This window comes from Hippopotamus amphibius, chromosome 6, assembly GCF_030028045.1.
Source record: "Hippopotamus amphibius kiboko isolate mHipAmp2 chromosome 6, mHipAmp2.hap2, whole genome shotgun sequence".
Lineage (NCBI taxonomy): Eukaryota > Metazoa > Chordata > Mammalia > Artiodactyla > Hippopotamidae > Hippopotamus > Hippopotamus amphibius.
This window is the reverse complement of record NC_080191.1, coordinates 951,886-972,510: the sequence shown is the minus strand read 5'-3', so window position 1 is coordinate 972,510 and position 20,625 is coordinate 951,886. Positions and strand designations below refer to the sequence as shown.

Below are 20,625 nucleotides of genomic sequence, written 5' to 3'. Positions count from 1 at the left end.
CCCCCCCCCCACCTAAACCTAACCCTAACCCTAACTCTAAGCTCCCCCACGTCCGCAAGCTCCTGGCCTTCACAGGAGCTGCACCAGAACCTGCACGAAAACCACGCGCTCACCCGCCTCCCCCCCGTGAAATGTGGCCTGTGTGGGAGCAAGGACCAGCCTCCACCCTACGTGTGCAGAAGCTTCCCTGGCAGGAGAGGCGTGCGCAAGGGAATAAACAGGGCCTCTCCATGGAAACATCGCGCCCCCGCAACGAGCCTGCACCCCCCTCTTCAGATCTGCTTGCTGTCACCCAGGACACGCACACACGCCTGGTGGAGAGTCAGACGGGCGCGTGTTCTTAGCGACTAAGTTTAACTTTGCAAAAAATTGAAAAAATTTAAATGTAAATCATTCATATTTTGTTTGAATCAAAATTGGTTACAAATGCTGTCGTGCCAAGAGAACAAAATTCTGTTGGGACAGATTTGTCAAAGTTTTGTTCAAGATGTGTTTTAAACGCAGCCATTCACAACATCAGAAACAAGTAGGAACCACATCCTGAGTCACAAAGATGCCGTTGTTTTAATGGCACTTTCTCTCCGTGCCCGGAATATTCACCAGGAGGAGAGATGTTTGTCACCTTCCAGCGTATTTTAATGACTTTGATGTTCTCCCTGACAGCAGTTTTGTTTTGCTTTTTTCTTTTCTTAAAAAAGATGAGGTGCGGAAGAAGACACTGGACAGAAAGAGAAGGTCCCTCAAGTGGGAAAATCCAGGCACCAGCACGCAGGTGAGAACCCACCTGGGCTCATTGATCTGTTCATGTTCTGACTTGGCATCCAGTGGAAAGATGCTCTTGAGATGTGAAAATGACTCGGTAGACACACAGCTGGTGCTGAGCGACCCCCACCTACCTCATGTAACCTGTCTTAGGCCTGTGGGTCAGATGCCACCTGTAGGCGGTGTAGTCCTTCCAGCCGATGTTTTTGGGGTCATGCCATAAAGTGCGAACCTGAGGGAAACGTCCCCTGTGAGCACAACTGGCACCCCGAGCCTTAACCCCAGCCTCCCGGCACCAGAGGGGAGACGAAAGCCTCGCTCTGCCGAGCAGTCCCTATGTCTCCCACGGCCTCTCCCTCGGGTGTACTTCATGCGATAAGCCGCCAGTGTGAGCGAAATCCACTGGTAGGGAACAATGTAGCTCAGTGCAAAGAGCACAGGCCCCTGGGCCGAGTCACGGATCCCCCGCTTCCTCGGGGTGCGACCTCGGGCGAAACACTTGCACGTTTGAGTCCCTGTTCTCCCTGTTTCTGTAAGGGGCACACCTATGTTTCACATGCGAGAGGGTTACCAGCTGTGTTTACAAAACCGCCAGGGATGGCACCTTCCATAGGCGGGGTACCCAACAAAAGATTATCGAAACTACTGCGACCCGAGGTAAAAGGAACAAAAAGCAGAGGTGGGGCCAGGGCTGCCCTCCCGAACGCCCACAGCAGCCGCCGGCCTGGGTGGAGGAGCCCGTCTCCCTCACCTGCCCCTCCGTGTTCCCCGTGTGCCACAGGGCGTTCCTCAGGTGCTCGCCCGTGCCCGTGGTGGAATTGACCACCTTGAGGGACACCCCGGAGTAGCCGTACGCCCGGGTGGGCTGGTCCTCCCAGTAGGTCTGCGTGACCTGCTTCCACATCACCACGTAGAAGCGGCTGCTGGACTGGTAGCCAAAGACGAAGCCGGCATAGTCATCGTCCCGGTCCGTGTTGACGTAGAACGTGCCACTGAAGTCCACCGACCCAAACTCGTCGAACCCTGAGCCAAAGGGAACACCCACTCACAACACAAGGTCAGAGCAGCCTTTCAGGAAACCCCTGGTTGAGCCCTGGGGCCGCCGGAGGCAGGTGGAAGAAGGCTCCCCTCCCCCACCCCGCTCCCGGCCTGCTCCCGTGGGGCTGACCACACTGACAGAGCTCAGTGTTTACACCGAATCCTCACTGCGGATCCCACTCACACGGTCGTTACCACGGCGCGGCACCGCCGAGGTGATCATTTACAGACCATGGCTTTGCTCAGTATTAAACAGCGGAGAGTTTGGAGAGGCAAGTGCGTGCTTCCCCAAGGTCTTCCGTCAAAAATATTCAGGTGGATGGTTTTACAAGCCAAGGGAGAAAGACCCACTGCTCCCGTCCACGCAGCTCTCAGGGGCAGCCCACGTGCCCCGCGGGCACCTCGCGGGCAGGAACCGCGAGGGTGGCGCGTATCCCGAGGCTCACCAACAGCGATGCCGGGGTCAGAGTTGGCCGTCTGCACCAGCTCTTTGCCTTGGTGGCGAATGACCCAGTTGGGATCGATCTGAGTGGTGCCCTTGGGGTCCAAGGGGACCATCTGGAAGTTCCGGAAGTCCGTCTCGCTGATGGCGCTGTTCTCGGGACACACGTCGTCAATGTCGGGGATGCTGTCGTTGTCGAAGTCGTCCTTGCATGCGTCACCACGCCCGTCACCTGCGGCCGAGGGCCAGCGGAGACACAAGCAGAGCAAGGTTTCCGTCCGCAGTTCTGTGTCTCAGAAAACCCCGCTCGCGCGTCTCTGAAAACGCACACCTGGGTGCCTGGCCGCGCCCAGGGTCAGTGCCCATAACCTCTGATGTTTCACCCCAGCACTGTGAGGAAACTGGGATCTCTTCTCAGGACGTGGCTGCGATAAGCCCTGCGTGAAGCATGCCCTAATCGAGCACCTGCAACAGTCTTTTCTCACTTGCTCCTGAACTTGAAACTGGGGGCACAAAGCCTGACTGCTGCCTAGCGAAGTCGAGCCGAACGTCTGGCGTTTCCCTGATGGACCTCAGAATCCCTCCCACTGCCTCACTCACCCCTGCCTGTCATCTGTTTGAAAGCAGAACTCTATCACGAGAAATGATTTCCCTAGGGAGATATGGATGTCTGTTTTTTGGAAGCATCTTGTCCAGTTTTCCAGTGAGGAGGGGGATGGGGCCATGGACCAGCCTGGCACATGCAGAGATGCCCGCTGAGAGCTTCACGGCCACACAGGTCATGGTGATAGTGGTGACCACGATGACCACCTTCTAAATCAGGCCATCGTGGTGACCGCTGCCTCGGCAGGAGGAAAAGATATCGAGTTCAACCGCGTTTGCATCACATCCTCCAAACCATCCTTCAGTTCTGTCCAGTAACACACACTCCACGCATGGGGTGGCCGGCACACACTCACCCAGGAGGGAGCGCCCAGCACCCCCGAGACATCCCTGAACTCCAGCCTCACCTGCATCCCAGCCTCCCTCCTGGTAAAAGGTTGCTCGGTAGCCAGGAATGCCCCCCACCAAGCCTAGCTGTGGGGACTGAAGCCGTCTGTCCCTGTGTCAGGAATGAGCTCTGTGCTGCCCTGGGTTGGCAGGGCGTGGTGGGGGCACTCCTTGGAGCTGGCCCCCAGTCAGGGAGTCTCCATGTGCCTCTGGGTCCTGTGGCCTCCAACACCCCACCTCTTGTCCACGGTGGACGTGTGTCCTCCAGGCAGCGCCCAGGTCAGCCGGATCGCACCCACCACCTCCAGCAGACACCAGAGGACATCCAAACAGCTGCCAAGGCCAGCTGCGCACCTGCCATGGTACCTGCCGTGGTACCTGAGACGCGGACCCAGCCTTCACTCTTGCTGCCTCCAGATCCCGTCCTCACAGACCGCTTACTCATGTCGGCAGCGGTGGGCGGGGCACCTACCGTCCGAGTCCTCCTGGCCGGGGTTGGCCACCAGCCGGCAGTTGTCCCTGTCGTCCGGGACGCCGTCATTGTCATCATCCGAGTCGCAGGCGTCGCCCTTGCCGTCGTGGTCATGGTCAGCCTGGTTGGCGTTGGAGATGTAGGGGCAGTTGTCCTGGTTGTTCTGGTGGCCGTCCTCGTCGATGTCCTCATTGTTGTCACACTGGTCTCCCACCAGGTCATTGTCCACGTCGGTCTGGGAGACAGAGGTCGGGGACGCGGCCTCGAGCATCCGTCCAGGGAGACCGATGCCAGGCTGAACGTCACCAGGGACGTGGCCTGGACCACCTGCCCACGCGTGAGCCGTGACCGCGGAGAGGAAGCGGCCTCCCTGAGGTCACCGGCCACCGGCATCAGAACCAGGGCCGGAGCCCAGGAACCTCTCCGACCTGAGCCACCTCCCTACGAGGGTTCACTTCCCTTAAGGAGGAGAGGAAAGAAGCTGCCGCAGAAGCAAATCCTTTCTGACGACATCTGCTGCAACCACGGTCTATGAACCACACGCGCGTGTCTGGTCTAAGACCACACACGTGTGTCCGGTCTATGACCACACATGTGTGTCCGGTCTATGAACCACACGCGCGTGTCTGGTCTAAGACCACACACGTGTGTCCGGTCTATGGCCACACATGTGTGTCCGGTCTATGGACCACACGCGCGTGTCTGGTCTAAGACCACACACGTGTGTCCAGTCTATGACCACACACGTGCGTCCGGTCTATGACCACACATGCGTGTCCGGTCTATGGACCACACGCGCGTGTCTGGTCTAAGACCACACACGTGCGTCCGGTCTATGACCACACACGCGTGTCCGGTCCGTGAACCACACACGTGCGTCCGGTCTAAGACCACACACGCGTGTCCGGTCTATGACCACACACGCGTGTCCGGTCCGTGAACCACACGCGTGCGTCCGGTCTAAGACCACACACGCGTGTCCGGTCTATGACCACACACGCGTGTCCGGTCCGTGAACCACACGCGTGTGTCATGGCCTCACTGTCTCCCACAGGCAAACGTGGAAAAGCAGCCAATGCCCACGTTTGCATCAGGGAGACACAGGGATAACTGGACGGAGACTCACTTCCTTCGGACGTCGGGCAAAGGCACCCACGCGTCTGGCCGGGGGCCGCAGAGATACAAGCCGTGCTCAGGCTGGAGCTGCGTCCGTGTTTCCAACTAAAGTGGTTGGAGAGCCTGTGCCGCCACGTCCCGGAGGAGCGGACGCGAACCCGCACGCCGTGCCAGCGGCGAGACGAGACACCCCTCCACCCCCGCTGCTCACAGACACCCCCGGCCGGCCAGCCGCTCACGTACCTGGTCCGGGTTGTGCACCAGGGGGCAGTTGTCACAGTGGTCGCCCACGCCGTCCCCGTCGCTGTCCCTCTGGTCCGTGTTGTACACGTACGGACAGTTGTCTCGCTCGTTGAAGACGTCTGCGGGATTCGGGGGAAAACAGGAGCACGCGGAGTTTAGAAAAGGCTGGTCGCTTTTCCTTTTGCGTTAAACAACTTACGACCAAACGTTTGCTGCATAAAAAGATGATCTAAGAAAGGACAAAATTAAAGATTATCAGATTCAAGGCAGGTTTCCCATTAAACTTGACATTCCCTCAGCTTGAAGCAGAACCAGCTCTCGGAGGTTTCTGGACGACAGTACACACGGGAGGTTATTGAGTGAGAGTCTTCATGCCACGTGCCCTAACGCCCACGCAGAAAATTAGCATCGAGCTCCTAGGAACTGTCAGCTTGCTGGGTCCCACTGCCTCATCCGTCCCCTGCGCTGCTAGGAAAATAACAATGGCGGAGACTGACGGGTTTAGCTGTCGTGCCTTATACCCAGAAACCCGAAAATAGATCATGAATTTCATCAACTTTGGAGTTACAAAAACTGCGAATTAACAGTAATCAGGCTCAAAGGGCAAAGCAAAACCTCACAAATCAGTGAGTCAGCAGGAAAGCGTGAGCCAGGCTAGGCTGCTGTCCTGTCCTGGCAGGTGGGCGGTTCTGGCAGATGGGGAGGTCCTGGGAGATGGAGGGGGTCCTGGCAGGTGGGGGGTCCTGGCAGGTGGGGGCTTCTGGCAGGTGGAGGAGGTCCTGGCAGATGGGGGTGGTCCTAGCAGATGGAGGGGGTCCTGGCAGGTGGGGGGTCCTGGCAGGAAGGAGAAAACAGGAGCCGAGGCAGCAAGGAAGGGCCCTAAAAGATGCAGGGGTCGGACCTCCCAGGTGGAGGGTCAGAGGAGACGCCCGCTACTGGAAATCCCTAAGAGCAGCACGGCTGGACACTGTCCTGGCGCCGGGGGAAGCCGGTCAGTGTGATGACAAGTTACACCAAGAAAATCACCAGGAGACGCGCAGGTGGGGCTGGGCAGGCGGAGGCAGAGGGAGCCGGCGTCTTGGGTTAACTGGCCTGGCGGTGTCAGAGGTTTCCGGCGTCTGGGGACACCTGGAACCCCGGGCGGGGGGCTTGGCGGTGAATGATTCCGTGAACGGCTAGAAACACGCGTGGAGGGAAATGGGCGGGAGCCCGGGGGAGGCCGAGCTGTCCCCAGGCCTTTCTCAGAAGCCGGCTGGGTCAGGAAGGCAGCGGGGCTCCTGGCTGTGAATGGAGGTGGGCGGACAGGGAAGACGGGGTCTGGGCACAGGGACACGGGACGAGGGGCCTGGGGTCAGGAAAGGAAGCGGCCCAATTCCTCGTTTTCCAAGGGGGCTCCTGAGGCCGGCAGCCCCTTCCAAAGGCCCCCAGGCACGGGGGCCGAGGAGGCTGGGCCCCGGGGGCACGGCGTGGCGCGGCGCGCTGTCCTGCGCTGTGAGCAGATGAAGCCGCGCTCCTCCCGTCAGCTCAGAAGAGAGCGTGGAGGCCGGAGCGCCTCTGGGCGCGCGGGACTGACCGTCTCCGTCAATGTCCACGGAGCAGGCGTCGCCCTCCCCGTTGCTGTCCGTGTCGATCTGGGCCGGGTTGTGCACGTAGGGGCAGTTGTCACAGCGGTCCCCAACCTCGTCTTTGTCGTAGTCAAACTGGCGCGGGTTGAAGAGAAGCTGGCAGTTGTCCTAGAGAAAAAGCAAGGGAAGAATGTGAGAAACAGGCTCGGGTGGTTGCTGGGTTACTTATAAAACGGCTCCGCGCTCACAGGTGATGTATTCGAAGCAGATCGGGACAGTCCAGGGGGAGGTGAGGGAAACAGAGCCCGGTAGCCCTTGCCCACACTCTCTTGATATCAGATCATTTCACAATTATTTACGCATCTGTCCCTGAGAAAAGCTTTGCGATTTCCTACAGCAAAGCGGACACGGCACGTGCTTCATGGTGAGAATGGAAACGTAAGTGTCGAGGGGACGAAGGGAAGAGTTAAGGGGCCAGCAGAAGCCGCGTGCAGCGGGCCTGCGGTGAGAACGCAGGCGCCCCGTCTCCGCCCGCGCGGGAGCGCGCAGCGAGGTGGGAGCGCGCAGATCACGCCGCAACCTCTCTCGCCGGAGATGGAAATACCGAAAAGGCGGCTGTAAAGGCGGTGAGCGGAGGGTCCCTCACGGCGGTGACAGCCCCCATCACGGGCACCCCCACCGGAAGGAGGGCGGACAAGGCCCTCTCATCAATTTAGGGGAAACCAAACGCGGCCCCAGCAGAGCCCAGACGGCTCCACGCCGGCGTCCTCCATCGGCGAGGTTCCGCTGCTTGCGCAGGAGCGCGAACCCAGGCGGCCACCAGGGACGCCGCCTGCAGACCCTGTGCTCCTGCTCTGGCTGCCCTGACCCCGAGCGCGGGTGCCGGGGGGGCCCACCTTCTCATCACTGACGCCGTCGTTGTCATCATCCTCGTCACAGGCGTCCCCGATACCGTCCTTGTCAAAGTCCTCTTGCCCAGAGTTAGGCAGGAGGGGGCAGTTGTCCTGCGAGCAGGGGAAGCAGACGAGTTACGAACACGTTCCCAAGAGCCCCTTCTTTCCGAGGAAATCATGAGGGTGGAGGGGGCGACGTCAGCGCTGGGCGCCTGTCCTCGCGGGAGCAGGAGAACGGGGACTCGCGGCCAGGCCGGGGGCCCCGCACGTTCCCCCGGCCGCTGCCCCGGGACGGACGTCACCACTGCCAGCGAGTTGAGACAGGAGACGCCTGCGTCCCGAGCCCGGGATCTCTGTGAGCAGCCGAACAACTGCAGGAACCAGGAGAGAATGAAATTACAGGACAGGGCGGGGCCCCCGTGCGCTCCTCCCCACAAACTCCAAGCATCCGTCAAAGAGCCAAGGTCACAAACCTTCAACCCTCACTAGCCCACAGGGGGCCTAGAGTCTCTGTCCAGGACCCGAGGCCCAACTCCCCAAACCATCTCCCCTAGCCAGCTCTGCCCAGGAAGGTGGAAACTCCTGTAATATGGAAAAAAAGTCATTTGCTTTCAGTCCAGCTATATTATGACTCAAACCCAAGCTGCACAGACGCTGCAGCCTGAGGGCGCTGGAAGCACCAGGAGAGGGTCCACATAAAAGTGTGTTTTGATGCCATGAACGCCTGTGTCCCAGAAGCCCCAGGGCCGCACGGGGGCCATGGAGCTGACCTGCAACTCCAGTCCACGAAGGAGGAGAGCACTTTCCGGTGGGAGGGACACAGGTCCCCAGGGCACCGGCCGAGGGAAGCCATGAGTGAGGGAACCTCAGAGGGGGTGAGGGGGCTTCTTGTGAGCTGTCTTACTTGTGCATCTGTTTGTTCCCATAAATTACATTTATATTTGGAAGTTTTGGTGTGCCACTATTTAGTTATTAAATTCCTGTCTGAAGCTCCACAAAAATAAAAAAAAAAGCATGTCCCTAGCCTCGTGGACACCTTCTGTTGTTTCTGCTACGGCACCCTGGGTCCCTAGTGGAAATCCTCACCTATAATCGCATCCAATAAGCACCCACTTCCTCGGGGATATCCAGGCTTGACCCCTGAGCCTGTCAGGTCGGGGAAGGTGGTCAGGGAGGTACAATGAAGGTTGCAAACTGTCCCGGTTATTTCAAAGCAGACTTACGTTTTGTTTCAGTCAACATCTACCATCTTTAATTGAGAGACCAAAAGAAAAAATTTAAAACTCAAAGTTCACAAGAATAAATAAATATTAAAGAAATTAATATATTTACATTGGCAAGTAGTGTCTTGTGAGTTTGTAGCATTTACATTTGTGAAGCTGCTAATGCATAAAACTGCACTAAAACTCTTAGGGACACCTTGTTTAGTGGTTCCCTAAACATATGCCGTGTCCTGACCTCTGGAGCCTGTAAATGTTACCTTATGTGGCAAAAGAGTGACTGTCACCTTACATGGTAAAGTATCGCCTTACATGGGAAAGTGAGTATCGCCTTACATGTAAGAGATGTGACTGATATAAGGGTCCTGAAAGGGCGGGTTTACCCTGGAGGGTCCAGATGGGCCCGAAATACAACCACGTGTGTCCTCACAAGGGCGACGGGGGCGTCTGGGACAGACGCTCAGAGAAGCAGGCAGAAGCACAGGCTGGGGTGATGCACCCACAAGCCACGGACACCTGGAGCCCCAAGAAGTTAGGAGAGGCAGGAAGGACCCTCCCCTGGGCGCCCTAGCGGGAGCTCAGCCCGGCCACACCTTGACCTCAGACGCCTGGCTCCAGACGTGAGAGGACGAAGTTCTGCTGTTTGAAGTCACCAGGTTTGTGGTCACTGGCTGCAGTGGCCCCAGGAAAGCACTCTATCCTGTTACAGGCCCGAAGGGACCCCACTCGCCCAGGGCCCTACTCGCTTCCTGTGTGCAGCACATGGGGGTCTTTGCAAAGAAAAACATGTGCTAAATTCTGAGTGACTGTAGCCCGGTTCAACTGCAGACCTCAGGCCCCCACAGCCTTGGAGGACGGCAGGGGTGTGTATGGCACGCCTTGCCCCTCCGCCACTGATCTCAAGCCCTTCTCTGTATTCCGTCAACAAACATGTTTAGGCGCCATATCCTCTCCCAGGTCCCAACAATGAGCTGCTTTTCCAGAATGATCCTAGAATGTGCAGAAACCCACCAGGCAGACACCTCGGAGGGGCTGGCGGGTGGGCAGTGACATCCCAGCTCCCGCCCGCGTCTCGGGTTGGGGACCATGCAGACTGTGGGGACCGCGCGGACGGCGGGGCCCACTGGGGAAAACAAGGAGCCCCGACTGTTTGGACCCGTAGAGCTCCTCCAGGGCACGGCCGCCCCGAGCTGCAAGCACGGGGGCCCGAGGGAGGGGGCCCCTGCCCTGCCCTCACCTTGATGCAGTGGTAGGTGGCGTTGGTGGCGCAGACCAGGTTCTTATTGGGCCAGCCGTCCAGGTCCGAGTCCTCCCCGCAGATGAGCCCGTCGCCCGCGTAGCCCGTCTGGCACTCGCACTTGTACATGGGGTCGCTGAAGTGGCCCAGGTAGATGCACTCCGCGTGCCGGTGGCAGCTGTGGGTCTTGTCTTTGCAGGGGTTCTCAGGCTCACACACCTGTGGAGGGGCCGAGCAGGCTAGGATGCATGCCAACCCCGACCCCGACCCCGACCCTGACCCCGATCCTGACCCTGACCCTGACCCCGACCCCGACCCCGACCCCGGCCCCGACCCCAACGGGAGGGCCGTGTGCGGGTGCAGGGCTCCCATCTGCCCACAGGATGCTGAGGAGGGGCAGGGTCTGTGGACCCCGCGCTCTGCTCCCCTGGAAGGGCCGGAGCCACCGCGAGGTCAGGCCCAGTCCCCAGCGACGCCTGGGGTCACGGGGAGACCGCGCGTCCTCACCCGGTCCTCAGGGGTGCTGTGCGTGAGAACTCAGCCCTGTGGCCCTTGCGGGCAGGTCCGCAACGGCCAGCAGGGGAGCCCGTCCCTCCCCCACACCGCCGTCCTCTCTCCCCTGCGGCCCCCCTGCGGTTCCGGCTCCTGCCGGGATGTCCCGGCGCCTCTAACGGGAGCGCAGGAGGCCGGCTCACCTGCTTCTCCATCCTGGCCGCCTCCAGGCCGACGCCGGAGGGCTGGTCCCCCTTGTAGCGTGGGGGGCAGGGCAGGCAGTGGAAGCCCGGCTTGGTGTTGACGCAGCGGTGCGCCTTGCTGGTCGTGAAGCACACGTCCGTGACCACAGCGCACTGCGGGGACCGGCGGGGCAGACGTGAGCCCGCGCCCCCCGCCCCCGGGGGTGCCCGCTGGCTGCCTGGGGAGGGGCGCCCACCTCGTCCAGGTCCTCGCAGTAGGTGCCGTTGCCCAGGAAGCCCGGAGGGCAGGAGCCGCAGGACCAGGACCCGTCGGGGAAGCTGCTGCACTGGGCTCCGGGGAAGCAGGGGTTGGACAGGCAGCCGTCTGCAGGGAGGACGTGGGGCAGGGTCAGCGGCCACGAGCAGGCAGTGCCGCGACGAGACCCACGAGAGGCCCAGTGCTGCCCCCAAACACTCCGGGCTCCGTCCTGGAGCCACTGAGTGAGTGAGGACGGTGCTGGCGACGGCCTCCCAAGGTCACCGCCTCCGAGAACAGAGGGCCAGGCGGCGGAGACGCGGGGGTAAGACGCACACGTGCGCGAGGTTCCGTTCCACACTGTGAGCTTTCTGCTTTTGTGCAGAAAAGCCAGAGGAACACACAGCGGAGGGTAAAACTTCACGCGTGTAGAACCGAGTTTTCTTCTCTATATTTCCCAAACATTTTTATACTTTAATGGGAATTAAACCCAGTGGTGGCATCGAAGACGCCTGCGGCGGAGCCTCCAGACCCCAGGACAGATGCCCAAGGGCTGAGAGATGGAGGCCGGCGGCTGCCCGCACACCCGCACACCCGCGCACCCGCACACACGCACCTACGGGGCAGCTCCTCTTGTTACACATCTGCTGCTCCTTCACGTCCCCCACGCAGCCCTTCCCCCCGTGCTGCGGCTCCGGGCTGTTGCAGACGCGCGTCCGCTCCCGGATGCCTCCGGCGCAGGTGACGGTGCAGGCCGACCACGGGGACCAGGGGCTCCACCGACCGTCCACTGGGCGAGAGAGGACAGAGGGGTCACGCGGGGGGCGCGGCCTGTGCTGGGGGCTCAGGAGGAAGAGCCTGGGATGAGGCCGCGCCTCCAGACGTGGAGGAAACCTGGTAGGAAAGTCCTCTCGGGACCACGGGGTCCGGGAGGGACACAGGTGATGACTGTCAGGCTGGGCCTGTTCCGCCTCCGGGAGGGGAGTCACACAACCTCCTGTGCCCCGAAGCTGGGACCACCGGCCAGGGGGTCGCTAGCTGCAGGTCTACCCCTGCCACGGACACGCGGTGCTCCCGTCTGAGAAGCCGTGTGGAGCTGAGCGTCACCCTCCGTGGCTCTCACCCATCACGGCACAGATGACCCGGCAGGGAGGGGAATCACGGCACGTCCTGCTCTGGGTGAAGACTGCAGGCGCCGGCCTCCCAGAGCACGCCTGGTGCGGGACCACCTGTGCTGTCAGCCCAGGCCCCGCGTGCCCCACGTGCCGCAGAAGCAGGGCAGGCCGCCTCCGGACGCCCCATCCTGTGCCCCCCGGCGCTCCCCCACGGTCCTGGCCTGTGCCCTCCGTGGTGGACCAGCGGGCGCTCACTCAGGGCAGGTCAGAGCTGAGCACCTCCGTCAGCCTGGACCCCAAAGCCCAGCTTCCAGAGACCAGCAGCTGAGGGGGGTCCCAGCGCCTTGCTGGCGCGGCCCCGGGCCGGGCCGCGTCCTGGTGGAGCCCCGCCCCGGGCCCCAGCCCCGCCACCACCCACCACACATTCACCTGGGCAGGGCGGGCCCTGGCAGGCCTTGGTCTCGCGGCCGCTCCCCTTGCAGCTGCGCCCGCCCAGCTGCGGCACCGGCGAGTTGCAGAGCCGGATGCGGGTGACGTTGCCGAATCCACAGGTCACGGAGCAGGAGGACCAAGGCGACCAGTGGCTCCAGCCGCCGTCCTGCCGGACTGGCGCATGCGGGAAGCAAGGACATCGGAAGCTCAGGGGGCCGCGCGCGAGGCCGGGCGGACCATCCCGTGCGTATTCTCACCAACCCGGCAGGGGCGGGGAGGCCAGGCGGGCAGAGCTTCCCCCAGCAGGATGCGGGACCGGGCGGTGCACCTCCCAGAAGGGGCAGTGGCAAGGGGCCTCAGGACCCCCCAAGGCCCCGGGGGCTGGGCCGACGCCCCCCGCCCCCCGCCCAGGCCGGCCCGGCCTCTGACACTCACTGCGGCGGTCACACTTGCCCAGGCTGCAGGCCCGCGTCTGGATGGACGGCCCCAGGCAGGTGTTGCTGGTGACGTCGCAGGACCGTCCCCTCTGCTGGGTGCCAGGCCCGCAGGTGGCAGAGCACTCCGTCCACTCCGCCCACGGGGACCAGCCTTCCTCGCCATCTGCCGGGGGACACCGCAGCCTGTCAGGCCTCCTCGGGGACCGGCCCACGTGGACGCGCCCAGCCCCAGGGTCCGAGCCGGATGCCCGAGTGGTGGGCAGGCACCACAGCCGCCCCGCGTCCACCGGGGTCAGAGCTCAGGGGCCGCCCTCCCGGGAAAGGGGGAGGGCGGGGGGATGCACAAGGGGCTTGGCCGGACCCCAGGGTGTGCGGGCGGCAAAGGGGTCTGCGGCCGCTTCTAACGGCCTCACGGAGGAGAGGGCTGAGCCCTGCCTGCACAAGGTTCCCCTGGAATTACCACCATGTCAGTTGTTTCCATTTCAACCTCCATTTGCTGACATATACGGTAATGAAACTTCAATTTTTGGTTAAAATTACAGGACACTAAATTTCATTCCAAATACTTTAAATTGGAACAAGTTAAATAAAAAGGCAATCTCCTGCCAGGAAATTCTTGACAGGAAATTTCCAGTCTCTAAATAAGGGAGGAGTCGTAACTTAATGCAAGAGATCTCTCCGGTAAATAGTAAAGACACGGCCATCCTGCTTCACGTGCAGGCAGTCAAGGACCCCGTGAAGGTGCTGCGATTCGATGCCCCAGAGGCAGGAGGGGAAGGACGCACGGAGCTTTCACGCGGCGGCGAGAAGAAACGGCTCCCCCTGAGCGAACGCGGGCCCTCGGGCTCCCGCGGTCACACTGTCAGGCTCTGCGGCAGGTCCGGCCGGGGCTCTATTTAGCACCTAACGTGTGTCCGGCTCTTCTGTACATGACAGACTCTTTGTTTTCATCATAAAACTAACCCTGTGTCACGGGGACAATTCTCTATTTTACAGATAAAGAATCTAAAACCTGGAAAAGCCCCATTTTGCCCAGAACCCCGGAGAGGCAGAGCCCGTGCTCTCGTCCGCAGGTCCCGGCACGGGAAAGCGGCCCGGCCCGCCCAGGTCACCAGCCCCACGGTCCCCAGGCCGGCACGAGGCCCAAAGACAGCGAGAGACAAAGAGAACCCGGCAGAGCCCGTCTCAGAGAGACCAGCCGCTTCCGTCAACGCTGCGGTGACACCACGAGGAAGGGAGCAGGAGATGCGTGTGAAGGGTCAGCGAGGAGGGGGACGGGGACACGGACTCAGAACGGGGGGGTGAGGTGTGGCTTTGGACCCGCGCAGGGGGAGGTGCAGGAGGAACAGGGGCACCGAGGGCATCAGGGGCTCCTCGAGGACCTGAGGGCCCCCTGAAGGCGGGGCCCCGGGAGCCCCGGCCCCCACGAGACCAGCTGACACCCGGCCCCGCGGGCACACAGCCGGAGCCCCGGAGCCAAAGCTGAGGACGCCGCCCGCCCGCCCGCCGGGCCTCACCGTGGAAGCAGGAGGGGCAGCACTCGCCATCCACGAACGACGGGTCCACGCACGTGGCGGGGGGACAGCTGATTTGGTGGCAAACGGTTTTATATTTCTACAAGGAAAAGAGGCCTTTGTGTCACGCTCACTTCAGGACATAAACACTGAACCAGCGCTGGATCGGAAGAGTCACAGGGATGGCTGGACGGTCCCTTCCCACAGATCCCGCTGGTTACGGAGACGCGAGGGCATCTCTCCTCACCCCACCCCCATGGGCTCCCTGGACCGCGTCTCCACCTGCAAAGCGGTGAACACGGGGCCTTCCACGCACTGCGGGCAGGACGGGTGGGAGGACGCGCAAGGTCACGGCGGTGCCCGGTGTCCAGGCCACCAGCAGTGGAGACTGGGTGGCAGGACACGAGGAAACCAAGCGGCCTGCCGCGTCCTGACCCCATCAGTGGTCCGTGCTGCACCCAAGGCCCTCGCGGGACCCAGCGGCATCAAACGCAAGAGGGGACCTGCCAGCCCCACCCCCGTGGCCCGCCACTGGTGACACTGGCCGTGCCCTCCCTGGCTCTCCGTGCGCAGAGCCGCCGGCCTGGCTCAGGTCGCACTCGAGGTGGCCTCCGCACCCACGGCCCCGCACACAGCACAGTCGGCAGCAGCCCTGCGGCGTCCGGGCAGCCGGCCTGCGAGCGCCCAGCCCAGGGCCGCGCCCAGGAGACCACGTGGCCGTCTCACCTTGCAGGTGCACTTGGTGCAGCTGTCCACCACCCAGGTCTCGTTCTCCGCGAAGAACCGGCCGTCCTGCCAGCAGGCGGACACGTTCCTGGTCTTGGGGGGCCCACCGATGAGCTCCCACAGAACCTGGTTGTCGTTGGACTGGAAGACGGAGGGGAAGACGTCAGCGCGGGCGGGACAGGCTGTGCGGCCGTCACGCGCTGGCAGAGGGAGGACGTCCAGTCCCGAAGGAGCCTCGGGCTCCAGGCGGAGCCCCGGGAGGGCGGGCAGCGGGCGACTGGGCACGCCCGGGACACGGCGCTCGGACGCCCTCGGACGTCCGCGGAGGCTCCGCAAGCCGCCGAGGCGGAGACCGCCCCGCCCAGGCGGGCGTCCACGCCCTTATCTCCCACTTTCCCATGGCTGCCCCCCACCCGCAGCCCGTGAGCGCCTGATTGACAGACGCTCCAGAGGCCTCCATCGCGAAGGCCTTGCCGCTGGGGGGCTGGCGGGGAGCTGCTGGGGGGCGCGGCCCCTCCCGCCAACCGCAGCTGAGAACTGAGGTTCAATTCCCCGATGCGTCTGTCTTCCAAGTGTGACAGACCCAACGGCGCAGGCAGACAGACACGGGCCCTGATGTCACAGGGACGGCAGGCTGGAGGGAAGGGACACGGTTTAAAAACATCCAGCCGCCGAAAGGTACGCCGTCTGCCCCCTGCACACGGCGGGGCCGGCACCGCCTTCCTTCCGAGCACCCTCCGCCCACCACCACTCCTGATCTGGGGGCGGCCGGCGCTTTGAGAACCTCACGGAAGGTGCGGACCCCCGTCTTGCACCAAACGGACAGAAAGGCACCATCCTGAAGTTTTTGTGCCATTCAGGGAATTCACAAATGTCCTTAATCCCCGACTCCGGTGTAAGTAAGTTCTCCCGAAGCTCCTTCCAGGTGAAAGAGGGACGCTTCAGGGGCAAAGGCCTACCAACCGCCCCGCGCCCTCCCAGCCTCCCTTCTGCACGCGCCCCGTGCCCCCCGCCCGCGCCAGCGGGCCGAGGCGCTGCGTCCTAACGCAGCCAGAGTCGGGGCCCGTGCTCCCCCACCCCACGCAGTGCGTAGCGAAGAGCCTCCTTGTTCGTGAAGATTCCCGCTCAGCAGGGCCCCCACCGGCACCTGTCCCCGGTCTGCCCCACCCAGCCCTGGGCGTCCGCGAAGCGGTGAAGGCCGGGTGGGGGTGGGGAGGATGCGCTAACGCCACCTCCCACGGCTGCCCCCGCCCAAGAAGCCACACTCGTGGGTGTGCCTGAGTCGCGCCCCGGCCCTGCCGTCCCCCCGCCTCCCCACGGAGAGGAAGCGCCCCGCGCCGGACCCGAGTCAGACCGCTCCGGGCCGGGGGCTGGAGCAGGGCCTCGGGGGCCCGGGGACCCTCCCCTCGGTGCTGCGCGCCCACGGCCTCTGTGCCTGTCCCGGCCTCGCCGCCCACCAGCCTGGGGCACAGGCTCCCTTCAGTCTGCGCGCAGCTTGAGGACCAGGGGAGACACGGCAGGGGGGACAGGACAGGACAGGAGGGCGGGGACCAGGGAGGCTGCTACTGCCAGCAACCTGCCCTGAGCCCTAAATCACGCTTCCTAAGACCGGAGACACACGTTCTCCCCCTGGACGTGCTGTGGAGAGGAAAACACGTTTCCCTGTCAGGGACAGGCCGCGGGCAGCACCGAACGCCATCCTTTAAATGAAACACCTCCCTCTGCAGGCAGACTTCCTGTTTCCTGGGAGACGAATTCCCAGGTTAAAGACCTCACGATGGAGACGTGCGCGCGTGAGCACGTTTCCTATCAGAGTCCCGCTCCGGCCCTCTAACCACGCGGCCCTTCAACCGCACGTCGGGGACTGTCCCGTGTTTGTCCAGGACGCAGGGTGGTGGGTGACGCGTGGTCGGTGTGGCTCCTCGAGGCGGGGCCGGGCACCCACCACTTTGCGCAGGCTCTCGTGCAGCTGGTTCACGACGACGTGCAGCCCCGACAGCTCCCTGATCATGCTGCCCAGCTCCTCGCAGGAGTGCTCACACACCTCGGGGCTCCCCTCGGCGCTGCGGCCCAGGTGCTCCGCGGAGCCCAGGACCGGGGGGCTCAGGTGCAGCGTCTCCGTGTTCTCGCTGATGGCGTTGGCTTCGGCTGGGGGAAGGACAGGGAAGGGTGAGCCCGCCGGCCTCTGGCCACAGCCTGGCCGGCACCCGGGGCGCTGCCGGGAGCCCTCGCGCTGCCCTGCGCCCAAGAACCCGAGAGCTGGTGGGCTGTTTCCCGTGTGGGCCCTGCCTGTGCCAAGGCCTCCGCCCCCCTCACAGCCCCGTGGGGACTGAGCTTCAGACGCCGCCCGCCCATCGGCAGAGCCGAAGCTCAGCTCCTCGATGGAAAAGTGCAAAAGGCATCGGAGACGCACACTGGCGTCGCACATCGTGTTCAAGCCGATTAGAGGCCTCCGTTTCCTGTTTTTCTTATTTTTATATAAATATTTATATCTAAAATAAGTTCCTTATTTTTGTCCCGAAATTTGTTTCCAGCCCCACATTCTCCATAAATTCTGACGACTCCTCTCACTCCTGGTTTATCCCATTTTTCCATCCTAAACACTTTTCTTTCGGGTACTTGTTCCACATTAAGGCAAATTCAGCTCCTTTCTTGCTAAATGAGTCGTTTCATCATTTCTCTGCTGGCCTCGCGAGACCCCCTGAAGGGCAGAATGCCGACCTTGGACACACAACCCACTGCCCCGGAAGTCGTACAAGCTCCCGGAGGTCCCCAGTCCCGGGATACCCACAGCTATGCTACTAATTACAGAAGTGATCTGGACAAGTGCCGAAACAGGCGTCGCCCTCGGGGGGCCCGGGCAGCCGGGACGTGGTTGGCCAAGCCAGCCGGGCGTCCTCTCCGCAGTGATGCTCAAGTGTCTTGTCCGAGACATCCCATCACTGGGTTGCAACCTGTCAGCGTTACCATTCTGCCAGACAGTCTGTGACTGAGTTTTTGTTACTTGGTCGTAAATCCTTGTTGCAACTCACACTGACCCTCAGGCTCTCCAGACCTAAAACCATATCTAATCATATAGACTTAAGCATATTAACCACTAGACGTGTATAGAATAAAAATGCGGCAAAAACAAAAGTGCCCAGAGGTCCCACAACCTCCTCATGGAAGGCCTGCCAAGCCCTTTCTCAGGACAAGACACCCCCGTCCGCCGTCCGTGGCACGTGGGGCAGGGACCGGGGTGAGGGCCATGTCCCCTCTCCCCCCGTCGAGGGTCAAATGCCGCCTTTCCTTTTCTCTGTCACAGAGACGTGCCCCCCACCCCCCACCCCCACCGCCGGGTGACCGCTTCCAAGGCTCCCTCCGTGGGGGCCCTAGGGACCACCTTCTCTCTCTCTGCTCCTGTCGGGTCTCAGTTTACTGTCGAAGCCTCTTCAGAGCTTTTCTTATTCATGACCATGCCCCCTAAGAAGACTATGACATAATCTGAAGGGACCAATGTTGGCATTTCAGCCAGAGCTGGCGGTTCAGGATGGGATGTGGTCCAGAGCTTCCACGGCTGTGGCGCTGGGGGAGTTTGGGGCTGAGGGTGCGTGAGGAGGCCTTATAAAGTCCCTCTCCCTGCATGGGCCGTGGAAAGTCACGATTTAATTTCCTTCATTCCTCAAACTCAACTGCCCAGCAGTTGAAAGATGCACAAATTGAAAGGCGGACAGCCTTGGATGGAAAGACGCAGATGTCACCCGCGATCCCAGCACTCGGGGCCCCAGGCTCTGAACCTACGGACCAGCCTTCCCCCCCCGGGGTCCAGGGCTGGGCTGCAAAGCCACAGTCGTGTGTCACAGGCATGTTTATTCTGGTCTTAAGGGAACAAAGTCATCCTAGGAGGAACCCAGCTTTCTCCTCACACCTTTGATATGCAAATGTTCTGCCTGGTCTCCTCTGGGAACCCTTATCTCTGCCTTCTTTTTAAAATGCACCTTTCAGGAAAGGGGCTAGGTAATTTGGAGCTTGCCTTGTCAAGGCCAAATGGAAATCGTAAGTGTCTTTTTCATAAATATCAGTAAAAAGTGTTAAGCCATCAAGACAGGTGACCTTGACTTGTTCCATCCACCAGAAACCCAATTTGAATCAACCTCTTTTGTAACTGCTGTACCTGATTCACGGCTGAAATTTTGGAATGGGAACGATCAGGTCTCTGTGCATTTTGAACATATCCTACCAAAATTAATTTGTAAAAGAGCGTCAAATCAGCCAGGGGGCAGGCGCGGGCAGGGGCTGCTCCATCGCTCACAGGTCTCCCCACAAACGGCAATTAAGGGCCCTCCTAGCACCTCGATGTCTTTATTTATAAGTGAGGAAAGTGGATGAGCCCAACCCGAGGGGTTTTGAAGATGAAACACCACATCGCCTTCACGAAGCTGGCACAGCGACCCTCAAATACCAGATGCTCAAGGCCATGCTGACAAATTACGGCTGGAGGTAAATTCAAAATGCAATGAACAGACAGTGTGGGAGTATCTGGCATCCGTTTTCATAACAAGGCTGTATTACCAGCTGTGAATAGCGTAAAAAACTTCCATAGAGAGAGGATTAAGATGGCAGAGTAGGAGGACATGCGCTCACTCCCTCTTGCAAGAGCACAGGAATTACAACTAAGTGCTGAACAATCAGAGACAGAAAGACACGGGAACTCACCAAAAAAGACATCCCACATCAGAGACAAAGGAGAAGCCGCAATGAGATGGTAGGAGGGGCTCAATCACGTTAAAATCACATCCCATAAATGCTGGGTGGGTGACTCACAAACTGGAGAACTGTTATACTGCAGAAGTCCACCCACTAAAGTGAGGGTTCTGAGTCCCATGTCAGGCTTCCCAACCTGGGAGTCCAGCAATGGGAGGAGCAATCCCCAGAGAATTAGACTTTGAAAGCCAGCAGGATTTGATTGCAGGACTTCCACAGGACTGGGGGAAACGGAGACTCCACTCTTGGAGGGCACACAAAAAATGTGCTCACCAGGACCCAGGGGGAAGGAGCAGTGACGCCATAGGAGACTGAACCAGACCTACCTGCTGGTGTTGGAGGGTTGCCTGCAGAGGTGGGGGGTGGCTGTGGCTCACGGAGGAGACAGGGGCACTGGCGGCAGGGGTTCTGGGAAGTGCTCATTGGCGTGAGCCCTCCCAGAGTCCACCATTAGCTCCACCAAAGAGCCTATGGGCTCCAGTGCTGGGTTGCCTCAGGCCAAACATCCAACAAGGTGTGAACACAGCCCCACCCATTAGCAGACAAGCAGATTAAAGTTTTACTGAGCTCCGCCCAACAAATCAGATTAAAGCCTTACTGAGCTCCGCCCACCCAGCCCTACCCACCCTCAGTCCCTCCCATCAGGAAGCACCCAGGAGCCTCCTAGATAGCTTCCTCCACAAGAGGGCAGACAGCAGAATCAAGCAGTATCAGCAGTATTTTGTTTTGTGGAACTGAAAACCACAGCCA

General features: G+C 61.1%; 1 protein-coding gene across 1 annotated transcript in view; it reads right to left on the bottom strand.

Moving 5' to 3' along the window:
- Positions 1 to 20,625, bottom strand: part of THBS2 (thrombospondin 2) — a 31,820-nt gene that overhangs the window by 3,214 nt on the left and 7,981 nt on the right. Inside the window, exons 5-20 of the mRNA XM_057738944.1 lie at positions 17,078 to 17,280; positions 15,133 to 15,273; positions 14,410 to 14,506; positions 12,891 to 13,055; positions 12,453 to 12,629; positions 11,525 to 11,698; positions 10,910 to 11,037; positions 10,674 to 10,826; positions 9,979 to 10,197; positions 7,525 to 7,632; positions 6,637 to 6,796; positions 5,064 to 5,182; positions 3,705 to 3,939; positions 2,247 to 2,474; positions 1,514 to 1,785; positions 897 to 994 (exon numbers count right to left, since the gene is read on the bottom strand). Of these exons, the coding sequence (XP_057594927.1) occupies positions 897 to 994; positions 1,514 to 1,785; positions 2,247 to 2,474; positions 3,705 to 3,939; positions 5,064 to 5,182; positions 6,637 to 6,796; positions 7,525 to 7,632; positions 9,979 to 10,197; positions 10,674 to 10,826; positions 10,910 to 11,037; positions 11,525 to 11,698; positions 12,453 to 12,629; positions 12,891 to 13,055; positions 14,410 to 14,506; positions 15,133 to 15,273; positions 17,078 to 17,280 (2,677 nt within the window). The remainder of the gene's footprint in view (positions 1 to 896; positions 995 to 1,513; positions 1,786 to 2,246; positions 2,475 to 3,704; positions 3,940 to 5,063; positions 5,183 to 6,636; positions 6,797 to 7,524; positions 7,633 to 9,978; positions 10,198 to 10,673; positions 10,827 to 10,909; positions 11,038 to 11,524; positions 11,699 to 12,452; positions 12,630 to 12,890; positions 13,056 to 14,409; positions 14,507 to 15,132; positions 15,274 to 17,077; positions 17,281 to 20,625) is intronic.